The following is a 22,500-nucleotide window of genomic DNA, read 5'->3' on the forward strand; positions in this document are numbered from 1 at the left end:
ACAAGGACCAGGCGTGGGCTTTGCCAGCTGGACTCAAGGACCTGAGAGGTAACTAAAGACTTCTGCACCAGCCAGTGAATGGCAATCTAGACATCTCAGGCCGGACAATTAAGCACGTTTTGATTGCCATTATGGAAATATTATAATCGGAAATGCAAATTTCGGAGCTTGTGACTGTGAAACGGCGCGAATGGAAAAAAAGAGTACGGTATTTTGCGGACCATAGGGCGCACCGGATTATAAGGCACACTGCCGATGATTCAGGTCTATTTTCATACAAAAGGTGCACCGGATTATAAAGCGCATTAAAGGGGTCATATTATGATTTTTTTTAAAGACTTCCTTGTGGTCTACATAACATGTAATGGTGGTTGTTTGCTCAAAATGTTACATGGATGATGTTTTACACATCATCTTCAAGTCACTTTCTGACAGTCTCTTCAGGATGCGCCGTTTTGTGGGCGGTCTTATTTATGTGCCTCCACTTGGACGGCGTCTTCTCCCCGCCATCTTTGTTGTAGCGGCGTAGCGTGCAAGGACGGGAGTGGAAGAAGTGTCAAAAGATGGCGCTAACTGTTTTAATGACATTCACACTTCAATCAATAACGGAGCAGCATCTCCTCATCCGTGGCTCACTAGTGCAACAACAACGCCCGAAATGTGTCCCGTGACCGGAACTCTCTAATAACTAAAGTTCATTGGGTGAATAATGTAAAGTCACTACACCGGTATGTTTTAGCGCTTTCATGGCGAGTTTACTGACAGATATAAGTAAGAACTTTACACTACTTTTATATTAGAAATGGCAACAGCGGAGGATGAATGTCACATAAGAAGAAGATAGAGAAAAAGAAGAAGATTATCCACTACGGTGTCGGCACAGACTACAAAGGACATTTTCAGGACTTATGCAGATCCCAAATACAGATCAGCATGTACCAGAAAGTAAGAAAAGTTGGTTTTGCATAATATTGTGAAACAAAACACCAGATAATATGTCTTACCTTATACACACAGCATAATAATACTCCTATGTTGAAGCACAGTACAATCCATCAAGCGGTGTGGCTTCATAGCTTACCAAAGTCAGACTAAAACATTTTGATGGATTTTTGAGTGCCGTGTGTAATGTTCAACAACATATAAAATGTTGGTGTTGTTTACTTGAGTCATATTGCAGTCCACGCGTATCTCTTATGTGTGACTGCCATCATATTGCAGTCTACACGTATCTCTTATGTGTGACTGCCATCATATTGCAGTCTACACGTATCTCTTATGTGTGACTGCCATCATATTGCAGTCTACACGTATCTCTTATGTGTGACTGCCATCATATTGCAGTTTACACGTATCTCTTATGTGTGACTGCCATCATATTGCAGTCTACACGTATCTCTTATGTGTGACTGCCATCATATTGCAGTCTACACGTATCTCTTATGTGTGACTGCCATCTACTGGTCACACTTATCATTTCACCATGTAGCAAATAAAATAGCTTCGAGGTCGGTAAGCACAACCAAAATTATTCCGGGTTATAAGGCGCACTGTCGAGTTTTGAGAAAATGAAAGTATTTTAAGTGCGCCTCATCGTCCAAAAAATGCGGTACGTCTATTTGAAGTTTGGAGTGTCACCATAGTTCAGACCTGGGCAAATTAAGGCCCGGGGGCCACATGTGGCCCGTTAAGCTTTTCAATCTGGCCCGCCGGACACTCCCAAATAATTTGTTTAGATGTTTAAGATGTAAAGTGTAGCTGCCATTATGATGTGCACTCATCTTTTCTAAGGACTGTAAGTCTTCAACTATACAAAGTATTTCAATGCTTGGAATCTGCATGATATACTAGTTACTATGGTAATATAATGAGTTACTATGGACATCTAATTAGTTACTGTGGTCATCTAATTAGTTGAAATGCGGGTGTCAGGGACAGACGCGGAAGGAGATTTTTACAACAAAGTTCTAAAGCTTATTGATGTATCAGATATATCAGATTGTAGGTGGGGTTTTTTCTTTTACCCTTCTCGTTTATATTTTTGTTGCATTTCGCTTGATTGTAAAATATGTGGATGGAGAGGAGGTGTGACGTTCATATGTTGTCAATATTCAGTGTTTTATCCTTCATAGTTAATATTATAAATCCCACATTCTTTATTTTCATGTACATTCTGGGTGTCTCATTCAGTACAAAAATGTTAAATGCCATTTTTCAGGCAGTCTGTCATAACGTTTTTAGCTTTCAATCAGACATTATTGTGAGGTTTTGTATTAGTGTTCCTAAAATTCTGATATACCGGCCCCCAGACACATGTTTTCTCTAAATTTGGCCCCCGAGTCAAAATAATTGCCCAGGCCTGCCATAGTTGCTACTTTTTATTTGACACAATTCTAGTCAGCCCTAATCAATAACCGCTAAACTCAACAAAAGAAGTAAGGCATATGATTTCCAGGTTGACGTAACCGCGGACAGAGTTACATGGTTGGCCAATAAAACAGAGACGGCTGTCAACCGCAGAATATCAGGGAAATTGGCATCAATTTCAGTGTTTCCCATAAACTGCCAAGATACCTGTGGCGGTGGGGGCGTGGCTATGGGCGTGGTCACCATGACATCATCGAGTAATTTGCATAATTTACTACAATGATATGATTTTCTCTAAAAAGGCTAAAAAAATGTATACTTACTAATTAATAATAACAGTTTTGTTTTAAACGTCCATCCATCCATCCATTTTACAATACAATTACAACACATTATGTACATATTTATATACAGATTTGAACAATAAGTTATTCACTGAAATATATTTATTAATTGTGGTTCTTACAAAAAATATGAAAGCTAAAATGTCTCTTAAAGCTCTGCCCCTTTAATTAGTGCATACTAAATAATTTAACTTTAGCCTACTACTACAACCATATTATTTACCAGCAACATAAAGTGAAACAGAGGCAGAGGTGTCCTGCCACAGTCAGTAACAAATAAACAGAAAACAGTAGTGGTCAAATACAAATAAGGCAACAAGAGAAGTATCCTACACTTGTCTTTTGTAAAGTAAATCTGAACAGCCGATATGGGCATCTACATCTACTATAGGATTTGCTTGAGAAGCTGGACAGGACAAAAAATAAATAAATAAATAAATACATTTTAAAAAAAAAAGTTTTTTATTTGTGGCGAACGTAATTCTTTCGTGGCGGGCCGCCACAAATAAATGAATGTGTGGGAAACACTGAATTTAAGGCACAGGTGTCAAACTCAAGGCCAGGGGGGCCATATCTGGACTTGGACACCTACAAAATGGCGCATTCTGAAGAGACGAACGGCTTGAAGACGGTCTGTAAAAGAAAATCCATGCAAAATTTGGACCAAAGCGCCATCATGACATATTATGTAGACCAGTATTTACCACCACTAGTGTGCCGGGAGATACAGTCTGGTGTGCCGTGGGAGATTATCTATTTTCACCTATCTGGGTTAAAAAAGTTTTTTGCAAAGCAGTAATTATAGTCTGCAAATGATGTGTTGTTGTTGTTGTTGAGTGTCGGTGCTGTCTAGAGCTCGGCAGAGTAACCGTGTAATACTGTAATAGGTGGCAGCCGGTAGCTAATTGCTTTGTAAGTGCAGGTAAAAAGGTGTCTTATGCTTAAACCAAAAATAAACAAAAGGTGAGTGTCTCTAAGAAAAGGCATTAAAGCTTAGGGAAGGCTACGCAGAACCAAACTAAAACTGAACTGGCTACAAAGTAAACAAAAACAGAATGCTGGACGACAGCAAAGACTTACTGTGGAGCAAAGACAAAGTACATCCGAACATGACATGACAATCAACAATGTCCCCACAAAGAAGGATAAAAACAACTGAAATATTCTTGATTGCTAAAACAAAGTAGATGTGGGAAATATCGCTCAAAGGAAGACATGAAACTGCTACAGGAAAATACCAAAAGAAGAGAAAAAGCCACCAAAATAGGAGCGCAAGACAAGAAGTAAAACACTACACACAGGAAAACAGCAAAACAGTCCAAATAAGTCAGGGTGTGATGTGACAGGTGGTGACAGTACACCTACTTTGAGACAAGAGCTATAGTGATGCATGCTAAAGTCATATCCAACAATTGTGACTTTTTACTGTCAACTGAGTTTCTTTTTTTAATGATTTCAGCTGGTGGTGTGCCTCCGCATTTTTTCAACGCAAAAAATGTGCCTTGGCTCAAAAAAGGTTGCAAAACACTGCTGTAGACCGCAAGAAAGTGTTTTGAATGTAGAAAAAAAAATGTCCCTTGTTACTTGTTTTGTCATTCCCTCCTCTTAGAAAGCTTGCTGATGACTGTGAGTCTCTTCTGGTTTCAGGAGAACCTCCAGCGTCAGAGGAGAGCATTCACACGGTGCCTTTCCAGTTTGATCTCATCCAGCTGCTCCCCAAGTGTCAGCAGGTGGAGCTCTTCTTCCTCACGTTCGGCACAGGTATTGTTTGTTTGATTTACCCCCCCCCCCCCCCCCCCCCCACAATGTCGAGACCACCGCTCTCACCGTCGTGGTGGGCTTTCAGAAGTGGAGCTGGAGGAGCACCTCGGCAGCGCCCCCTGCCTGCCCAACGAGCTGCTCCTCAGCCTCTTCCACAGCAGCCTGGAGCAGGAGCTCAGCGACCGGGAGATCCCCGTTGCCGACGGCGACCACGCCGCCTTCATGCACCACATCCTGGAGCGAGAGCGCGACGGCCACTCTGCTCCTTTCGCCCTTCCTGTCATCAAAGGTAAGACCTCCACTCCTCACCGAGGAAGATGGATCGATCCAAATATCAAGACTAGGGATGTCCGATAATATCGGCCGATAAATGCCTTAAAATGTAATATCGGAAATTATCGGTATCGTTTTTTTTATTATCTGTATCTTTTTTTTATTTTTATTTTTTATTTTTTTTATTTATTTATTTTTTTTAAAATTAAATCAACATAAAAAACACAAGATACACTTACAATTAGTGCACCAACCCAAAAAACCTCCCTCCCCCCATTTCTTTCTGTTATCAATATTCTGCTTCCTACATTATATATCAATATATATCAATACAGTCTGCAAGGGATACAGTCCGTAAGCACACATGATTGTGCGTGCTGCTGCTCCACTAATAGTACTAACCTTTAACACTTCATTTTACTCATTTACATTAGTTACTAGTTTCTATGTAACTGTTTTTATATTGTTTTACTTTTTTTTTTATTCAAGAAAATGTTTTTAATCTATTTATCTTATTTTATTTGATAAATTTTTTTAAAAAGGACCTTATCTTCACCATACCTGGTTGTCCAAATTAGGCATAATAATGTGTTAATTCCACGACTGCATATATCGGTTGATATCGGTATCGGTTGATATCGGTATCGGTAATTAAAGAGTTGGACAATATCGGCATATCGGATATCGGCAAAAAGCCATTATCGGACATCCCTAATATATATATACATATATATTAGAGATGTCCGATAATATCAGCCTGCCGATATTATCGGCCGATAAATGCGTTAAAATGTAATATCGGAAATTATCGGTATCGTTTTTTTTATTATCTGTATCGTTTTTTTGTGTGTTTTTTTTAGTTTTTTTTTTATTAAATCAACATAAAAAACACAAGATACACTTACAATTAGTGCACCAACCCAAAAAACCTCCCTCCCCCCATTTCTTTCTGTTATTAATATTCTGCTTCCTACATTATATATCAATATATATCAATACAGTCTGCAAGGGATACAGTCCGTAAGCACACATGATTGTGCGTGCTGCTGCTCCACTAATAGTACTAACCTTTAACACTTAATTTTACTCATTTTCATTAATTACTAGTTTCTATGTAACTGTTTTTATATTGTTTTACTTTCTTTTTTATTCAAGAAAATGTTTTTAATTTATTTATCTTATTTTATTTGATTAATTTTTTTAAAAAGGACCTTATCTTCACCATACCTGGTTGTCCAAATTAGGCATAATAATGTGTTAATTCCACGACTGTATATATCGGTTGATATCGGTATCAGTTGATATCGGTATCGGTAATTAAAGAGTTGGACAATATCGGCATATCGGATTTCGGCAAAAAGCCATTATCGGACATCCCTAATATATATACATGTATATATAAATAAATATAAATATAACTATATATATGTATATATATATATTAGAGATGTCGGATAATATCAGCCTGCTGATATTATCGGCCGATAAATGCGTTAAAATGTAATATCGGAAATTATCGGTATCGTTTTTTTTATTATCTGTATCGGGGTTTTTTTGTTTTGTTTTTTTTTTTTGTTTTTTTTTTATTAAATCAACATAAAAAACACAAGATACACTTACAATTAGTGCACCAACCCAAAAAACCTCCCTCCCCCCATTTCTTTCTGTTATCAATATTCTGCTTCCTACATTATATATCAATATATATCAATACAGTCTGCAAGGGATACAGTCCGTAAGCACACATGATTGTGCGTGCTGCTGCTCCACTAATAGTACTAACCTTTAACACTTCATTTTACTCATTTTCATTCATTACTAGTTTCTATGTAACTGTTTTTATATTGTTTTACTTTCTTTTTTATTCAAGAAAATGTTTTTAATTTATTTATCTTATTTTATTTGATTCATTTTTTTAAAAAGTACCTTATCTTCACCATACCTGGTTGTCCAAATTAGGCATAATAATGTGTTAATTCCACAACTGCATATATCGGTTGATATCGGTATCGGTAATTAAAGAGTTGGACAATATCGGAATATCGGATATCGGCAAAAAGCCATTATCGGACATCCCTAATCAAGACTTTATTGTGGTGCGAATTTGCGTAATAAATATGGACTCATAGTAAAGAACACAAACTACTTGAGTATTAGAAACACACAAATACAGAGTGTTGTTGTTCTGTAATCTAATGTAATTATAGCTGATTCTTCTATGCATATAAAGGGACATTTAATGTAAACAATGCAAATATAAGCGTCAAATCAGCTGGCATAGTTTTGCCATGATAGCTCATTTGTTTAGTAGATACTAAAGATGCTATTGACTGAAAAAAAACAGTTGTCGTTCCAACTACAAAGAAAGCAGAACATCGATAAACCATCAAACACACGTAGGGACAGCCATTAAGGCTTGAAAAAAGATACAGCAATGACAATTTGAACTGCACCGATACACTGCAAAAAGTCAGTGTTCAAAAACAAGGGAAAAAAAATTCAAAAGTGAGGGGTTTTTTATTTGAACTAAGCAAAATTATCTGCCAATAGAACAAGAAAATTCAGCTTGTCAAGACTTTCCAAAACAAGTCAAATTAGCTACCGTATTTCCTTGAATTGGCGCAGGGAATATAGTATTCGCACGTCTAGAATTACTGCCGGGTCAAACTCGTTTCTCAAAATAATTAACGCATGCTTGGCCTTATCGCCGGTTCATTAGTGACGCCGGATCAAATTCGTTTCGCAAAATATTAATTTTATTATCGCATGTCTATCATTTTCGCCGGGTCAAACTCGTTTGGCAAAATATTTAGCATATGTCTAGAACTTCCACCGGGTCAAATTCGTTACGTCACGAGTGACGCTTTACCTGTCCTCATTTTCAAAATGGAGGAAGCTGCTTTCAGTAGTTTGCAATCGCACAAAGGAAAAAAGATAAAGAGCTATTCAGTAGGATTTAAGGTCCAAGCTATTGAATACCGGTACAGTATGCTAAAAAGAACAGTAAGCAGCTATGTTTTATTAATATACCGTAGCTGTGTGTGTCAAATACTGTATGAGTCATGAAATGACTCCCGCCTCCTGGTGGTAGAGGGCGCTGCCGCGCTAGTGATCCTTCTTGCGACTTCCGGTACTGCAGAAGAAGTGAACACACGCAGCCTCTGCCTGAACTTTTAACAAGGAGGATTACATACCGGTATCTAAAATAAAACAGTTTTCTAAACTGGACTTTCAATGGAAGCAGGAGGTAATAATTAAAGGAATATCTCCATCGAGACAGAGAGACTTTTAAAACGGAAGAAAGAAAATAATGAAGACTTCTATAAACAAGTTATCAATGCTTTTGGTCAGAAGGAGCTGCAAATGGACTCCATTTATAAGTACAGGTAAGACCATAATAACGTTTTTTTTTATTAAATGTGCTTTTCATGATGGTATGCTGACATCACACTCAAAGCGCACGCCTAAGTTTACCGCATTCCTTTTGGTAAACGCCGGAGTGAGAAGAGGTTTTAAAATAATTAGCGCATGCACGGCCATCCCGCCGGTTTCCGGTAAACGCCGGAGTGACAGGAGGTTTTAAATTAATTAGCGCCCCTGCGGCTATTCAAGGAAATACGGTAACCTCAATGAACCCAAAAATACCTTTAAAATAAGTATATTCTCACTAATAACAAGTGCACTTTTCTTGGTAGGAAATAAAAAATAGAGACCTTTTTGCTCAATATGTTGAAAAATATTGTTAAATGAAGTAAATGCTAGTGCCATTATCTTGACATAATGATATGCATTACATTTCTTGAAACCAGCAAACTTATACTAAAAACTAATTTATTGTTCTTAATAGAAAGACAACAAGGCAAGCGCTTGTTACTCTCGGGGACTCCTAGCCGCTCAGGCAAATCATATTGTCTAAAAATGCATTTTTCCATGGATAACATGACATCATAGCGCCAAGCGCGTGCTTTTTCAGTCAATTAGTGCGCATATATATACAGCCCCGCCCCCGGCCAAAACATTTTTTATTGTAATTTTGAAGAAAGTACGTATTTTCTATTGTTTCATCGAAAATAAAACAGCAAAGTGCATTTGGCTGTCATCTGTTTGAATTATGAGACACAATTGTGTCAAAGTCATGACTTTTTTTTTCATGCTTGAAATAAGAAATGATGACTTTAAAAAAGTAGTTTTATACTTGCGAGTAGGGATGTCCGATAATGACTTTTTGCCGATATCCGATATTCCGATATTGTCCAACTCTTTGATTACCGATACCGATATCAACCGATATATACAGTCGTGGAATTAACACATTATTATGCCTAATTTGGACAACCAGGTATGGTGAAGATAATGTACTTTTTAAAAAAAATTAGTAAAATAAGATAAATAAATTAAAAACATTTTCTTGAATGAAAAAGAAAGTAAAACAATATAAAATCAGTTACATAGAAACTAGTAATGAATGAAAATGAGTAAAATGAAGTGTTAAAGGTTAGTACTATTAGTGGAGCAGCAGCACGCACAATCATGTGTGCTTACGGACTGTATCCCTTGCAGACTGTATTGATATATATTGATATATAATGTAGGAAGCAGAATATTAATAACAGAAAGAAACAACCCTTTTGTGTGAATGAGTGTAAATGGGGGAGGGAGGTTTTTTGGGTTGGTGCACTAATTGTAAGTGTATCTTGTGTTTTTTATGTTGATTTAATTTAAAAAAAAACAAAAAAAACGATACAGATAATAAAAAAAACGATACCAATAATTTCCGATATTACATTTTAACGCATATATCGGCCGATAATATCAGCAGGCCGATATTATCGGACATCTCTACTTGCGAGTGTTGATGACACAGCTTTGCAACAGTTGATATTCTAGTTCCAAGCATGTTTTACTCAATATCCGAGCCAGGCTAGCGGCTAGCCCAAACAAGCCGGCTATTCCATCCATCCTCCTAGCCAACGTACGCTCCCTGGACAACAAACGGGACCACATACAGCTCATCCGATCCACACAGAAGACGGTGAGAGAGTGTTGTGCTTTTGTGTTCACCGAAACGTGGCTCCACGACGGCATCCCGGACTCCGCCATCCAGCTCGACCAGCTAACATGCTATCGGGCAGACAGGGCCCTCACTGCAGGAGGTAAGACCCGCGGTGGCGGGGTCTGTGTTTACATCAGTGATGCATGGTGTAAGGACACTGTTGTTACACAGAAGCACTGCTCAGCCCTGGTGGAGTTCATGTTTTTAAAGTGTCGGCCTTTCCACCTACCGAGGGAGTTTACAGCCATTCTACTAGCTGCTGTTTATATTCCCCCCTGCTCTAACAACAAGGACAGAGACAGGGCACTATCTGAACTGAACTGTGCCATCACCGAACACCAGACAGCCCATCCAGACGGCTTCCTCATCGTGGCTGGTGATTTCAACCAGGCTAACCTCAAGTCAGTGTGTCCACAGCTACATCAACACATTGACTTTCCTACAAGAGGTAAAAACACACTGGACATGGTCTTCACCACTCAGAGAGGAGCTTACAAGGCGTCACCCCTCCCCCACCTGGGTGCTTCTGACCACCTCACTGTCATGCTAATGCCAGCATACAGGCCGAGGGCTAAAGTCACCAGACCAGTTCAGAAGCAAGTGAGGGTGTGGCCAGTGGATGCCTCCTCTGCTCTGCAGGACTGTTTTGACACCACAGACTGGGACATTTTCAAGCAGGCAGCCACCTACAACCACCACATCGACATACAGGAATATACAGAGACTGTCACTGCATACATCACTAAATGCATCGATGATGTCACAGAGACCAGGACCATCACGGTACGGGAAAATCAGAAACCATGGCTGACGGGGGAAGTCCATAGGTTGCTGAGAGCCCGGAACGCTGCCTTCAGAGCAGGAGATGAGGCTGGCCTGAGAACAGCCAGGGCCAACCTGAACCGTGGCATCAGAGATGCTAAGAGGCAGTACGGCAGCAGGATAGCCCACCGCTTCAGTGACAGCAGAGACACCAGGAGCCTGTGGCGGGGGATCCAGACCATCACGGACTATAAACCCCGACCACAGACCTGTGACAGTGACACCGCTCTGCTGAACAGCCTGAACGAGTTCTTTGGACGCTTTGAGGCACAAAACAGCACGCCTGCACGGAAGACTCCACCCCCTCCGGATGACCAGGTGCTGTCCCTGTCTTCGGCCAGCGTGAGGCGTTCCCTCTCCAGAGTCAACGCACGCAAAGCTGGAGGCCCGGACAACATACCTGGTCGTGTGCTGAGAGACTGTGCAGCGGAGCTCACAGATGTCTTCACGGACATCTTCAACACCTCCCTGAGCCAAGCTGCTGTTCCCACGTGCCTCAAAGCCTCCACCATCATCCCGGTTCCCAAGAAGGCTTCCCCATCCAGCTACAACGATTACCGTCCCGTTGCACTGACGCCCATCATCACGAAGTGCTTCGAACGGCTAGTCTTGCAGCACATCAAGTCCATCCTCCCCCCCACCCTGGACCCCTACCAGTTTGCATATCGGGCCAACAGATCGACCGATGATGCAATCTCCACAGCCCTCCACTCAGCTCTCACCCACCTGGACACTAAAGACTCCTACGCCAGGATGCTGTTCATAGACTTCAGTTCAGCATTTAACACCATCATCCCACAGCAGCTGATTCACAAACTGGACCGGCTGGGGCTGAACACGTCGCTGTGCAACTGGCTGCTGGACTTCCTGACTGGGAGACCACAGGCAGTCCGGGTCGGCAGGTACACATCCAGCACCATCATCATGAACACAGGGGCCCCTCAAGGATGTGTGCTGAGCCCCCTTCTCTTCACCCTGCTGACCCACGACTGCACGCCGAAGCACAGCACCAACCTCTTCGTCAAGTTTGCGGACGACACAACTGTGGTAGGTCTCATCCACAATAACGATGAGACCGGCTACAGAGACGAGGTGAGCCAACTGGCCACATGGTGCGGTGACAACAATCTCTCTCTCAATGTAGAGAAAACAAGGGAGATTGTTGTGGACTTCAGGAGAGCGCACACCCAGCACCCTCCTCTGACCATCAACGGTGTGGTGGTGGAGAGAGTGAGCAGCACCAAATTCCTGGGTGTGCACATCACAGATGACCTCTCCTGGAAGACCAACACTGCATCACTGGCCAAGAGGGCTCAACAGCGCCTCTACTTCCTCCGCAAACTGCGAAGAGCAAAAGCCTCAGCCTCCATCATGCACTCCTTCTACCGGGGCGTCATCGAGAGCATCCTGACCAGCTGCATAACTGTGTGGTACGGAGGCTGCATGGCGTCCTGCCGCAGGACGCTGCAGCGCACAGTTAGGGCAGCTGAGAAGATCGTCGGTGCCCCCCTCCCCTCCCTCCAGGACATTTACAACACACGCCTGTCACGCAAAGCACTCCGCGTGGCAGGCGACATCACACACCCCTCACACGGCTTCTTCAGACTGCTGCCATCCGGCAGACGACTGAGAAGCCTCCGAGCTCGAAGCTGTAGGCTGAGAGACAGCTTCATCCATCAGGCTGTCAGGAAGCTGAACTCTCTCCCGGCCCCCCCCCCCCTTCTCACTCTGCCCTGCAATCTGATCTGAACTGAACTGTGAACTGAGACACTACACCCCACCCCCCCCCCCCCCCCCCACTCACCCACACACACACACACACACACACACACACACACACACACACACACACACACACACACACACACACACACACACACACACCATCTATCACTTAGCCACTTTACTCCGGACTCAAAATGCTGCTAACTGTTTTAACTGTTTACACTGTTTACATTGCACTTTGCACTCCCATCTGAATACTTAGATAGATATTATAGATATTCTGGTAATATCTTCTTCCCCTGTATATTTTTCCCCCTCCTCATGCGACTGTTTAAATTGTTGTCTTTTTTATTTTTCTTCTACACTTTATATTTATAGACACCGTGGATGTGAGAGGAACGCAATTTCGTCCACCTGTATGTCCTGTACAAACAGTTGTTTGACAATAAAGCTGACTTTGACTTTGACTTTGACTATAGGTCATCAACTCTCAGCAACAAGCTGTAAACTGTGCTGTAAAGTTCAAATTTGAATGACAATAAAAAGGAAGTCTAAGTCTAATATCTTACTGAGATCATTTAGGACCAAAATTCGTAAAACAAGTAAAACACTCTAACATAAAATCTGCTCAGTGAGAAGAATGATCTTATCAGACAGAAAATAAGCAAAAATCCCCCTTATTTGAGATATTTCATCTTACTTAGATTTCACTTTTTGCAGTGTAGCAAGCGCAACACACAAAAAAGCTAAAAGTGACCCTTTCAAATAGAGATGTCCGATAATATCGGCCGATAAATGCTTTAAAATGTAATATCGGAAATGATCGGTATTGTTTTTTTTATTATCGGTATCGTTTTTTTTTTATTTTATTTTATTTTTTTTTAATTAAATCCACATAAAAAACACAAGATACACTTACAATTAGTGCACCAACCCAAAAAACCTCCCTCCCCCATTCACACTCATTCACACAAAAGGGTTGTTTCTTTCTGTTATTAATATTCTGCTTCCTACATTATATATCAATATATATCAATACAGTCTGCAAGGGATACAGTCCGTAAGCACACATGATTGTGCGTGCTGCTGCTCCACTAATAGTACTAACCTTTAACACTTAATTTTACTCATTTTCATTCATTACTAGTTTCTATGTAACTGTTTTTATATTGTTGTACTTTCTTTTTTATTCAAGAAAATGTTTTTAATTAATTTATCTTATTTTATTTTATTAATTTAAAAAAAAAAAAGGACATTATCTTCACCATACCTGGTTGTCCAAATTAGGCATAATAATGTGTTAATTCCACAACTGTATATATCGGTATCGGTTGATATCGGTATCGGTAATTAAAGAGTTGGACAATATCGGATATCGGCAAAAAGCCATTATCGGACATCCGTACTTTCAAAGTAAAATGTCTCTACATCAGGGGTGGGCAATTAATTTCTACCGGGGGCCGCATGAGCAACCCGAGCACTGCTGGAGGGCCACATCGATAATATTTCAATTAATTTGATATATACCGTAAGATAAATAATAATAATAATAATAATTAATAATAATAGTAATACTTCAACATAGTGTGTGTAACAGCATTCCATGACTAATATAAATAAATTAACATTAATAATAAATGACAGTAAAATAAGCACACGTATGACTGAGGAGTCATAGTGTAACTTTGTGTGGTGTTTGAGTTGTCCGACTTTTTGTGTGGCCATAAACGCACCAGTGGTTTAGTGCTATGCGTGTTGGTGACAGATGACAAGTTGCTTTTGGCCTGGTTTGTACGGCAGAAAATGACTAGTTTTTCCAGATAGAAGTGTGAAAACTCATGTTTTTGGTGTGGTTATGTCCGAATATAAACAGTTTTGCTCAATAAAGTGATGGATATAATTCTTGTCCTCGAAGCATCTCCATAGACGTTACAATAATTGAACGGTGTTCAATTGAACGGTGTTGACGAACACCGTTAGGGCCGCTTGTTGTCACTGTCACTCAAAGTTGCATTGCAAAATTACATAGAATAAATATGTTTATTTTGTTTAGAATTCAGATGGGATTTGATTTGGTGCGCGGCATATATTTGCTGCGCGCAGCGGACGCTTGAGCAGTGCGCAATTGCGCAGGCGCGCACCTTAGAGGGAACGTTGCTTGGCAGTCCATGTCTTGTTGAAAACACGCCATTCCTCATCAACTTTTCTCTTTTTAGCGTCTCGGGTGTAAACCGTGCATCGCTTGTCGCTGCATGTGCACCTTCACTCGCAGGTTACACACGCCCATAAATAATACTTTTCAAAATAAAAGCAGCACAGTTGTATTGCGCGCACGACATAGATGTTTTTTCAACTTTATTTTGTCATTTGTGATTGCAGCTGTTCACATTCACTCGCAATCACGCACACGCATACGTCCACACGGAAGTAATACAAATAACGATTTTCAAAACAAAAGCAGCACCGTTGTATTGCACACTCGACATATATACTTTTTAAAATGTATTTTGTAATTTATAATTGGCCTCACGCGGGCCGGACAGGGACGCACAAAGGGCCGGATGCGGCCCGCGGGCCGCAGAATGCCCAGGTCTGGTCCAGAGTATACTAGAGTAATAAAGTACACAATAACATAGTCCTCATTTAGTGCAAGACTGCCTGGCATACTGTATAACAGGGAATTATAAACTGGGCTCACATCCATCTTCCGCTTATATTCATGGTGTATCTCCTTATGAATCTTGAAGAGGTGGGAGATCAAATTGCTCGTATTAAAGGAAGACGTCTTGGTTCCTCCTCGCATAACCAACTTTTTGCAGTCATTGCAAATTGCCAGCTTTCTATCCATCAGACACACTTTGAAACAGGGGTCACCAACCTTTTTGAAAGCAAGAGCTACTTCTTGGGTAGTGATTAATGCGAAGGGCTACCGGTTTGATACACACTTAAATAAATTGCCAGAAATAGCCAATTTGCTCAATTTACCTTTAACTCTATGTTGTTATTAATAATTAATGATATTTATCTTTGTGGAAACACTGATCATCTTAATGATTTCTCACAATAAATAAATACATACAGAAACAGATAAATATCAATATGCAACACTTTATTTTTATATTTTCTCTAAGTGCACATTATTCAAATTGAACATTTTCAAATGATCACTTCTAAGACAGTCTTGTGAAATCACAATATCCCATTTTAACTAGCTAGCCACTAACATTTTTTAACAAATCATGAATTACTTTGCACCATGTTTGTACAAATAATAACTCATATAAAATACAAAAGTCAACTCTCAAATTTTTAAATAAATCATGTCACACTTTGAACTGGACACCAAATCTGTTATCTGTTTCTTTGTCAGTTAGTGAAGACCAAGTCTTTAAAATATTTTCTTGGATTTTCAAATTCTATTTGAGTTTTGTCTCTCTTAGAATTAAAAATGTCGAGCAAAGCGAGACCAGCTTGCTAGTAAATAAATACCATTTCAAAAATAGAGGCAGCTCACTGGTAAGTGCTGCTATTTGAGCTATTTTTAGAAAAGGCCCGCGGGCTACTCATCTGGTCCTTACGGGCTACCTGGTGCCCGCGGGCACCGCGTTGGTGACCCCTGCTTTAAAATAATCCCAAACCATAGACACGGTGTCGTTAGTCAGTCACCGAGCGAGCTCGCTTGTTAGCCACGGCTACGGCACCGGCAACAACACACTCTTGTTGTTGTTATGCTCCGCTCGCGGCGGTTTGATGAGGTCATCAAGCGTCGCCAGTAAACCTCTCATGCTGCAACTCCTGTGTTGTGTGTGGGGGAGGGGGGGGCTGCTGACTGGGAGACGCAACTGCTCTGTACTGCTCCCTACGTCCGTGTTTTACCGGATATGTACCGCTACGTACAGCGGCGTTTTAAAAAGTCATTAATTTTACTTTTTGAAACCGATAATTTTCGGTAGTACATTTTAAGCATTTATCGGCCGATATTATCGGACATCTCTAATTGAAATACTTTCTATATTTCAAGACGTACGGTCACTGCACATCATAATGGCAAATACACTTTTGATGTTAAAGGTCTAAAAAAGTTATGTAGAGCGTCCAGCGGGCCGGATTGAAAATCTTAATGGGCCATGTTCTGCCCAGGTCTGGCGTAGGGGGTTCGGCCTCTCCAAAATGGCTGAATGAATGGGTGAATGAATGAATGAATGAAGCATAGTTGGCATAATCTAAAGCAGGGGTCACCAACGCGGTGCCCGCGGGCACCAGGTAGCCCGTAAGGACCAGATGAGTAGCCCGCTGGCCTGTTCTAAAAATAGCTCAAATAGCAGCACTTACCAGTGAGCTGCCTCTATTTTTTAAATTGTATTTATTTACTAGCAAGCTGGTCTCGCTTTGCCCGACATTTTTAATTCTAAGAGAGACAAAACTCAAATAGAATTTGAAAATCCTAGAAAATATTTTAAAGACTTGGTCTTCACTTGTTTAAATAAATTCATTAATTTTTTTACTTTGCTTCTTATAACTTTCAGAAAGACAATTTTAGAGAAAAAATACAACCTTAAAAATGATTTTAGGATTTTTAAACACATATACATTTTTACCTTTTAAATTCCTTCCTCTTCTTTCCTGACAATTTCAATCAATGTTCAAGTAAATTTTTTTTTTTTTATTGTAAAGAATAATAAATACATTTGAATTTGATTCTTCATTTTAGCTTCTGTTTTTTCGACGAAGGATTTTTGTGAAATATTTCTTCAAACTTATTATGATTAAAATTCAAAAAAATTATTCTGGCAAATCTAGAAAATCTGTAGAATCAAATTTAAATCGTATTTCAAAGTCTTTTGAATTTCTTTTAAAATTTTTGTTCTGGAAAATCTGGAAGAAATAATGATTTGTCTTTGTTAGAAATATAGCTTGGTCCAATTTGTTATATATTCTAACAAAGTGTAGATTGGATTTTAAACCTATTTAAAACATGTCATCAAAATTGTAAAATTAATCTTAATCAGGAAAAATTACTAATGATGTTCCATAAATTCTTTTTTAAAGTTTTTCTCTTCTTTTTTTTGGCTGAATTTTGAATTTTAAAGAGTCGAAATTGAAGATAAACTATGTTTCAGAATTTAATTGTTATTTTTTTCGTGTTTTCTCCTCTTTTAAACCGTTCAATTAAGTGTAAATATCATTAATTATTAATAATAACGTAGAGTTACAGGTAAATTGAGCAAATTGGCTATTTCTGGCAATTTATTTAAGTGTGTATCAAACTGGTAGCCCTTCACATTAATCACTACCCAAGAAGTAGCTCTTGCTTTCAAAAAGGTTGGTGACCCCTGGTCTAACGTTTCGTAAACTGAAAAGTTCACAAGGAGTTTGTAAACAAATGTTCCACTGAACATATACTTGATATCGTATCGGCACCAACATTTGCAGTATCGCCCACCCTTAGTACGTCACCAAGGTCCTGTGGATCTCACACTGTTGGTTTTTGTTCTCATCAGAAGAGTTTGTGAAGCTTCCTGACAGACAGGAAGTGATGTCGGCCTTCCACACCCCTGGCAGCAGTCGAGAGATGATGGGATCCACCAGCACTTTACAGGTAAACCTTTTCCGTACTTTGGAACGGTGTCGGTTCTCTCTGGCGGCTCACGTCCGCGTTTGTGACCGGCAGAGTTTCACCAACGCAGACCTGGTGGACGAGGAGCCTCCGCTGGGGGGGAGGGACTGCTCGGCGCCCCAGTGGAGGTGCTACGCCAAGCACGTCAGCTCCCAGCAGATCCTGCTCACCTTCCTGCCGGCCACCTTCACAGGTAGGACCGCTTCTAGACCAGCGAAACTGTCCAATGGGTTTTTTTTTAAGAAATACATTTTGACAGATGTCCTGATGCTGATGTCGTCGCTGTTGGAAGTTGACCCTTTGAGTAACGTCAGCACGCAGGACGAGGACACTCTGACGCCCAGCAACAAGTCACAGGCGGACTCGCTGTCGGGTTCCACCGAGTCCAGCTTCGGTCTGGCCATTAAGTTGAGAAGGAGCTCCAGCAGCGGTCACTTCAGCGCCAGGTCGCCGCTGCTCTCCCCGCGCTCCGAGGGCCAGCCTGGGCCCGCTGACTCTCTGGTCCTGGACCGCGAGAGCTGGGATTGCCGGGTGTTGGAAACCCAGCCTGGAACACCGAGCTCAGGTCAGTCAAGATTTATACCGCTCTCAATCGCCAGTGAAAAGAAGTCCGATACAATACTGATTATGCAGCCTTGAGTACTGCCCCGGTACTGATATTAATCCGCTACGATATCAGCACTGAAGCTGTCGCTGAGGGAAGGGGGTAATCTCGACAACTCCAGTTAGACACAATATTTGATTATACAAAAATGCAAATGTGTTGACGCTGGTGATATCGCCTTGTCTCTGCTCTGTCTGCGTCACGGCGGTGTTCGGCCTTGGCAGTCAGCAGGGCGTTCCTGGACACAAACACTGATACCAGACTGGCTTGCAATCTTCTGGATTGCCAGCTTTGCTCAGACAAAGAAAAACACCACTTCAGCACAATTGACAATAATTATAGCCACGGCCCTTAAGCATAAAAGTTGTGTGATAATATATACATAATTATTCTAACAGCGACACATAGTCATTTTGATCAGGACTGAGAAACCACGGCGTACATAGTTGTGCCATTTTTAATCGCGAGAGTCTGTTGAAATAAAAAGTGTTTCTCGCCTTCCTGTCGGTCGTTTTTTTCTTAATAATGATGTGGCAGCAGTCGGCGTCATCTCACAAGACCCTCGGGTGCCGTGAATGTCAATCAAGTGACCAAAGTCACCTCTTGGTGGTCTATTTTTTTTCTTTTCTTTTTTTTTTAATTGACATCCAGCATCAGACATTCCTATCCATTACATCATATTCACATACATCATATATGTTGTCTGCCCTAAATGTCAAAATATATTTTTTTTGTTTATATCCCAACCATACCACCCCCCGCCCTCCCCCATATAAAAAAAGAAAGAAACAGCAGAAAAACAAAGTAGTATTTGCAAATACATCAATTAAATAAAGAAAAAATAAATAATAATACATTATTAATAATAATAATCAGAAATAGAATAAAATAATATAAACAGATATATATATGTACACATATAGGGAGTAATCTTTTTTTTTTTAAAGTAGTGCAATCACTAATTCGAGAAATTAAAGTCAGGCTTATGGGGCGTGACATAATTGACCCAGTTTTCCCAGTATGAAGTAAATTTCTCCAATTTATAATTAGTAAAGGCAGTTATCTTCTCCATTTTATATATGTCCATTGTGAATTCCATCCATTGCTTCAAAGTTGGGCTCTCCAGGGATATCCATTTCCTAGTAATAGTCTTTTTACAGGCCACCAGTAGGATATTCATCAAGTGTTTATCTTTCTTCAGCCAGTCCTGAGGTACATGTCCGAAAAACAGAGTCTTATTTTCAAGGGGTATTTCACGTTTGAAAGAGCAAGCAGAGAGCTTGCACCGCAAAAAGTCAGTGTTCAAAAACAAAAAAATACAAAAGTTAGGGGCATTTTATTTGAACTAAGCAAAATTATCTGCCAATAGAACAACAAAATTTGGCTTGTCAAGACTTTCCAAAACAAATAAAATTAGCTAACCTCAATGAACCCAAAAATAGCTTAAAATAAGTATATTCTCACTAATAACAAGTGCACTTTTCTTGATAGAAAAAACAAATATAAGACCTTTTTTTCTCAATATGTTGAAAAATATTGTTAAATTAAAGGCCTACTGAAATGAATTTTTTTTATTTAAACGGGGATAGCAGATCTATTCTATGTGTCATACTTGATCATTTCGCGATATTGCCATATTTTTGCTGAAAGGATTTAGTATAGAACAACGACGATAAAGATCGCAACTTTTGGTATCTGATAAAAAAAAGGCTTGCACCTACCGGAAGTAGCGTGACGTAGTCAGTTGAACATATACGCAAAGTTCCCTATTGTTTACAATGATGGCCGCATGAAGTGAGAGAGATTCGGACCGAGAAAGCGACAATTTCCCCATTAATTTGAGCGAGGATGAAAGATTTGTGGATGAGTAAAGTGCAAGTGAAGGACTAGTGGGGAGTTGAAGCTATTCAGATAGGGAAGATGCTGTGAGAGGCGGGGGTGACCTGATATTCAGCTGGGAATGACTACAACAGTAAATAAACACAAGACATATATATACTCTATTAGCCACAACACAACCAGGCTTATATTTAATATGCCACAAATGAATCCTGCATAAAAACACCTGCGTGTTTGTTATGCTAGCTCCTAGCTCCTCTGCTAGCTCCTAGCTCCATAGAACACGCCAATACAATTCAAACACCTGATCAACACACACAATCACTCAGCCCAAAAGACCGTTTACCTAACCCAAGGTTCATAAAGCTTATATATTTTTAAAAAGTTACGTACGTGACGCGCATATACGGTCAAGTTATCGAATGTTTAGCAGCCAAGGCTGCATACTCACGGTACCTGATATTCAGCTGGGAATGACTACAACAGTAAATAAACACAAGACATATATATACTCTATTAGCCACAACACAACCAGGCTTATATTTAATATGCCACAAATTAATCCTGCATAATAACACCTGCGTGTTTGTTATGCTAGCTCCTAGCTCCTCTGCTAGCTCCTAGCTCCATAGAACACGCCAATACAATTCAAACACCTGATCAACACACACAATCACTCAGCCCAAAAGACCGTTCACCTAACCCAAGGTTCATAAAGCTTATATATTTTTAAAAAGTTACGTACGTGACGCGCACGTACGGTACGGTACGTGTTATGCTAGCTCCTAGCTCCTCTGCTAGCTCCTAGCTCCATAGAACACGCCAATACAATTCAAACACATGATCAACACACACAATCACTCAGCCCAAAAGACCGTTCACCTAACCCAAGGTTCATAAAGCTTATATATTTTAAAAAAGTTACGTACATACGCAAAAAAAAGCCAAAGCTGCATACTCACAGTAGCACGTCTGCGTCTTTGTCATCCAAATCAAAGTAATCCTGGTAAGAGTCTGTGTTGTCCCAGTTCTCTACAGGCGTCTGTGTATCCAAATCAAAAGTCCTCCTGGTTAGAGTCTCTGTTATCCGAGTTCTTCCATCTTGACTGCATCTTTCGGGAATGTAAACAAAGAAGCGCCGGCTGTGTACTGTTGTGGCTGACTACGTTCGAAAAATACGTCCATTTCGCACCGACAACTTTCTTCTTTGCTTGCTTGGCTTCCTTCTCCATAATGCAATGAACATGATTGAAACAGATTCACGAACACAGATGTCCAGAATACTGTGGAATTATGAAATGAAAACAGAGCTTTTTCGTATCGGCTTCAATGTGGAAGGCATACCCGTGTTCGCCGGGCTACGTCACGCGCATACGTCATCCTCAGAGGCGTTTCGAACCGGAAGTTTAGCGGCAAATTTAAAATGTCACTTTATAAGTTAACCCGGCCGTATTGGCATGTGTTATAATGTTAAGATTTCATCATTGATATATAAACTATCAGACTGCGTGGTCGGTAGTAGTGGCTTTCAGTAGGCCTTGAAGTAAATGCTAGTGCCATTATCTTGACATAATGATATGCGCTCCAATTTTATTTTTATTGTAATTTTGAAGAATTTATCTGAATGTGCATGAACTATTTCTGTTCAAAATTGTTTGAAATGTCATTTGTTAAATGTTTAAATATTAACTCTATAACTATATGAGTACGTATTTTCTATTGTTTCATTGAAAATAAAACAGCGAAGTCCATTTGGCTGTCATCTGTTTTAATTATTGAGACACAATTGTGTCAAAGTCATGATTTTTTATTTCATGCTTGAAATAAGAAATGATGACTTTAAAAAAGTAGTTTTATACTAGTGAGTGTTGATGACACAACTTTGCAACAGTTGATATTCTAGTTTCAAGCATGTTTTACTCAATATAGGTCATCAAATCTCAGCAACAAGCTGTAATATCTTACTGAGATCATTTAGGAGCAAAACCCTTAAAACAAGTAAAACACTCTAACATAAAATCTGCTTAGTGAGAAGAATTATCTTATCAGACAGAAAATAAGCAAATATCACCCTTATTTGACATATTTCATCTTA

General features: G+C 40.0%; 1 protein-coding gene across 1 annotated transcript in view; it reads left to right on the forward strand.

The window, feature by feature from the left end:
- Positions 1-22,500, forward strand: part of szt2 (SZT2 subunit of KICSTOR complex) — an 80,833-nt gene that overhangs the window by 46,801 nt on the left and 11,532 nt on the right. Inside the window, exons 20-25 of the mRNA XM_062038401.1 lie at positions 1-48; positions 4,359-4,472; positions 4,558-4,761; positions 17,847-17,944; positions 18,017-18,155; positions 18,222-18,527. The exon at positions 1-48 is cut by the window's left edge and continues 70 nt beyond it. Of these exons, the coding sequence (XP_061894385.1) occupies positions 1-48; positions 4,359-4,472; positions 4,558-4,761; positions 17,847-17,944; positions 18,017-18,155; positions 18,222-18,527 (909 nt within the window). The remainder of the gene's footprint in view (positions 49-4,358; positions 4,473-4,557; positions 4,762-17,846; positions 17,945-18,016; positions 18,156-18,221; positions 18,528-22,500) is intronic.

Source organism: Entelurus aequoreus, linkage group LG27 (assembly GCF_033978785.1).
Source record: "Entelurus aequoreus isolate RoL-2023_Sb linkage group LG27, RoL_Eaeq_v1.1, whole genome shotgun sequence".
Classification (NCBI taxonomy): domain Eukaryota; kingdom Metazoa; phylum Chordata; class Actinopteri; order Syngnathiformes; family Syngnathidae; genus Entelurus; species Entelurus aequoreus.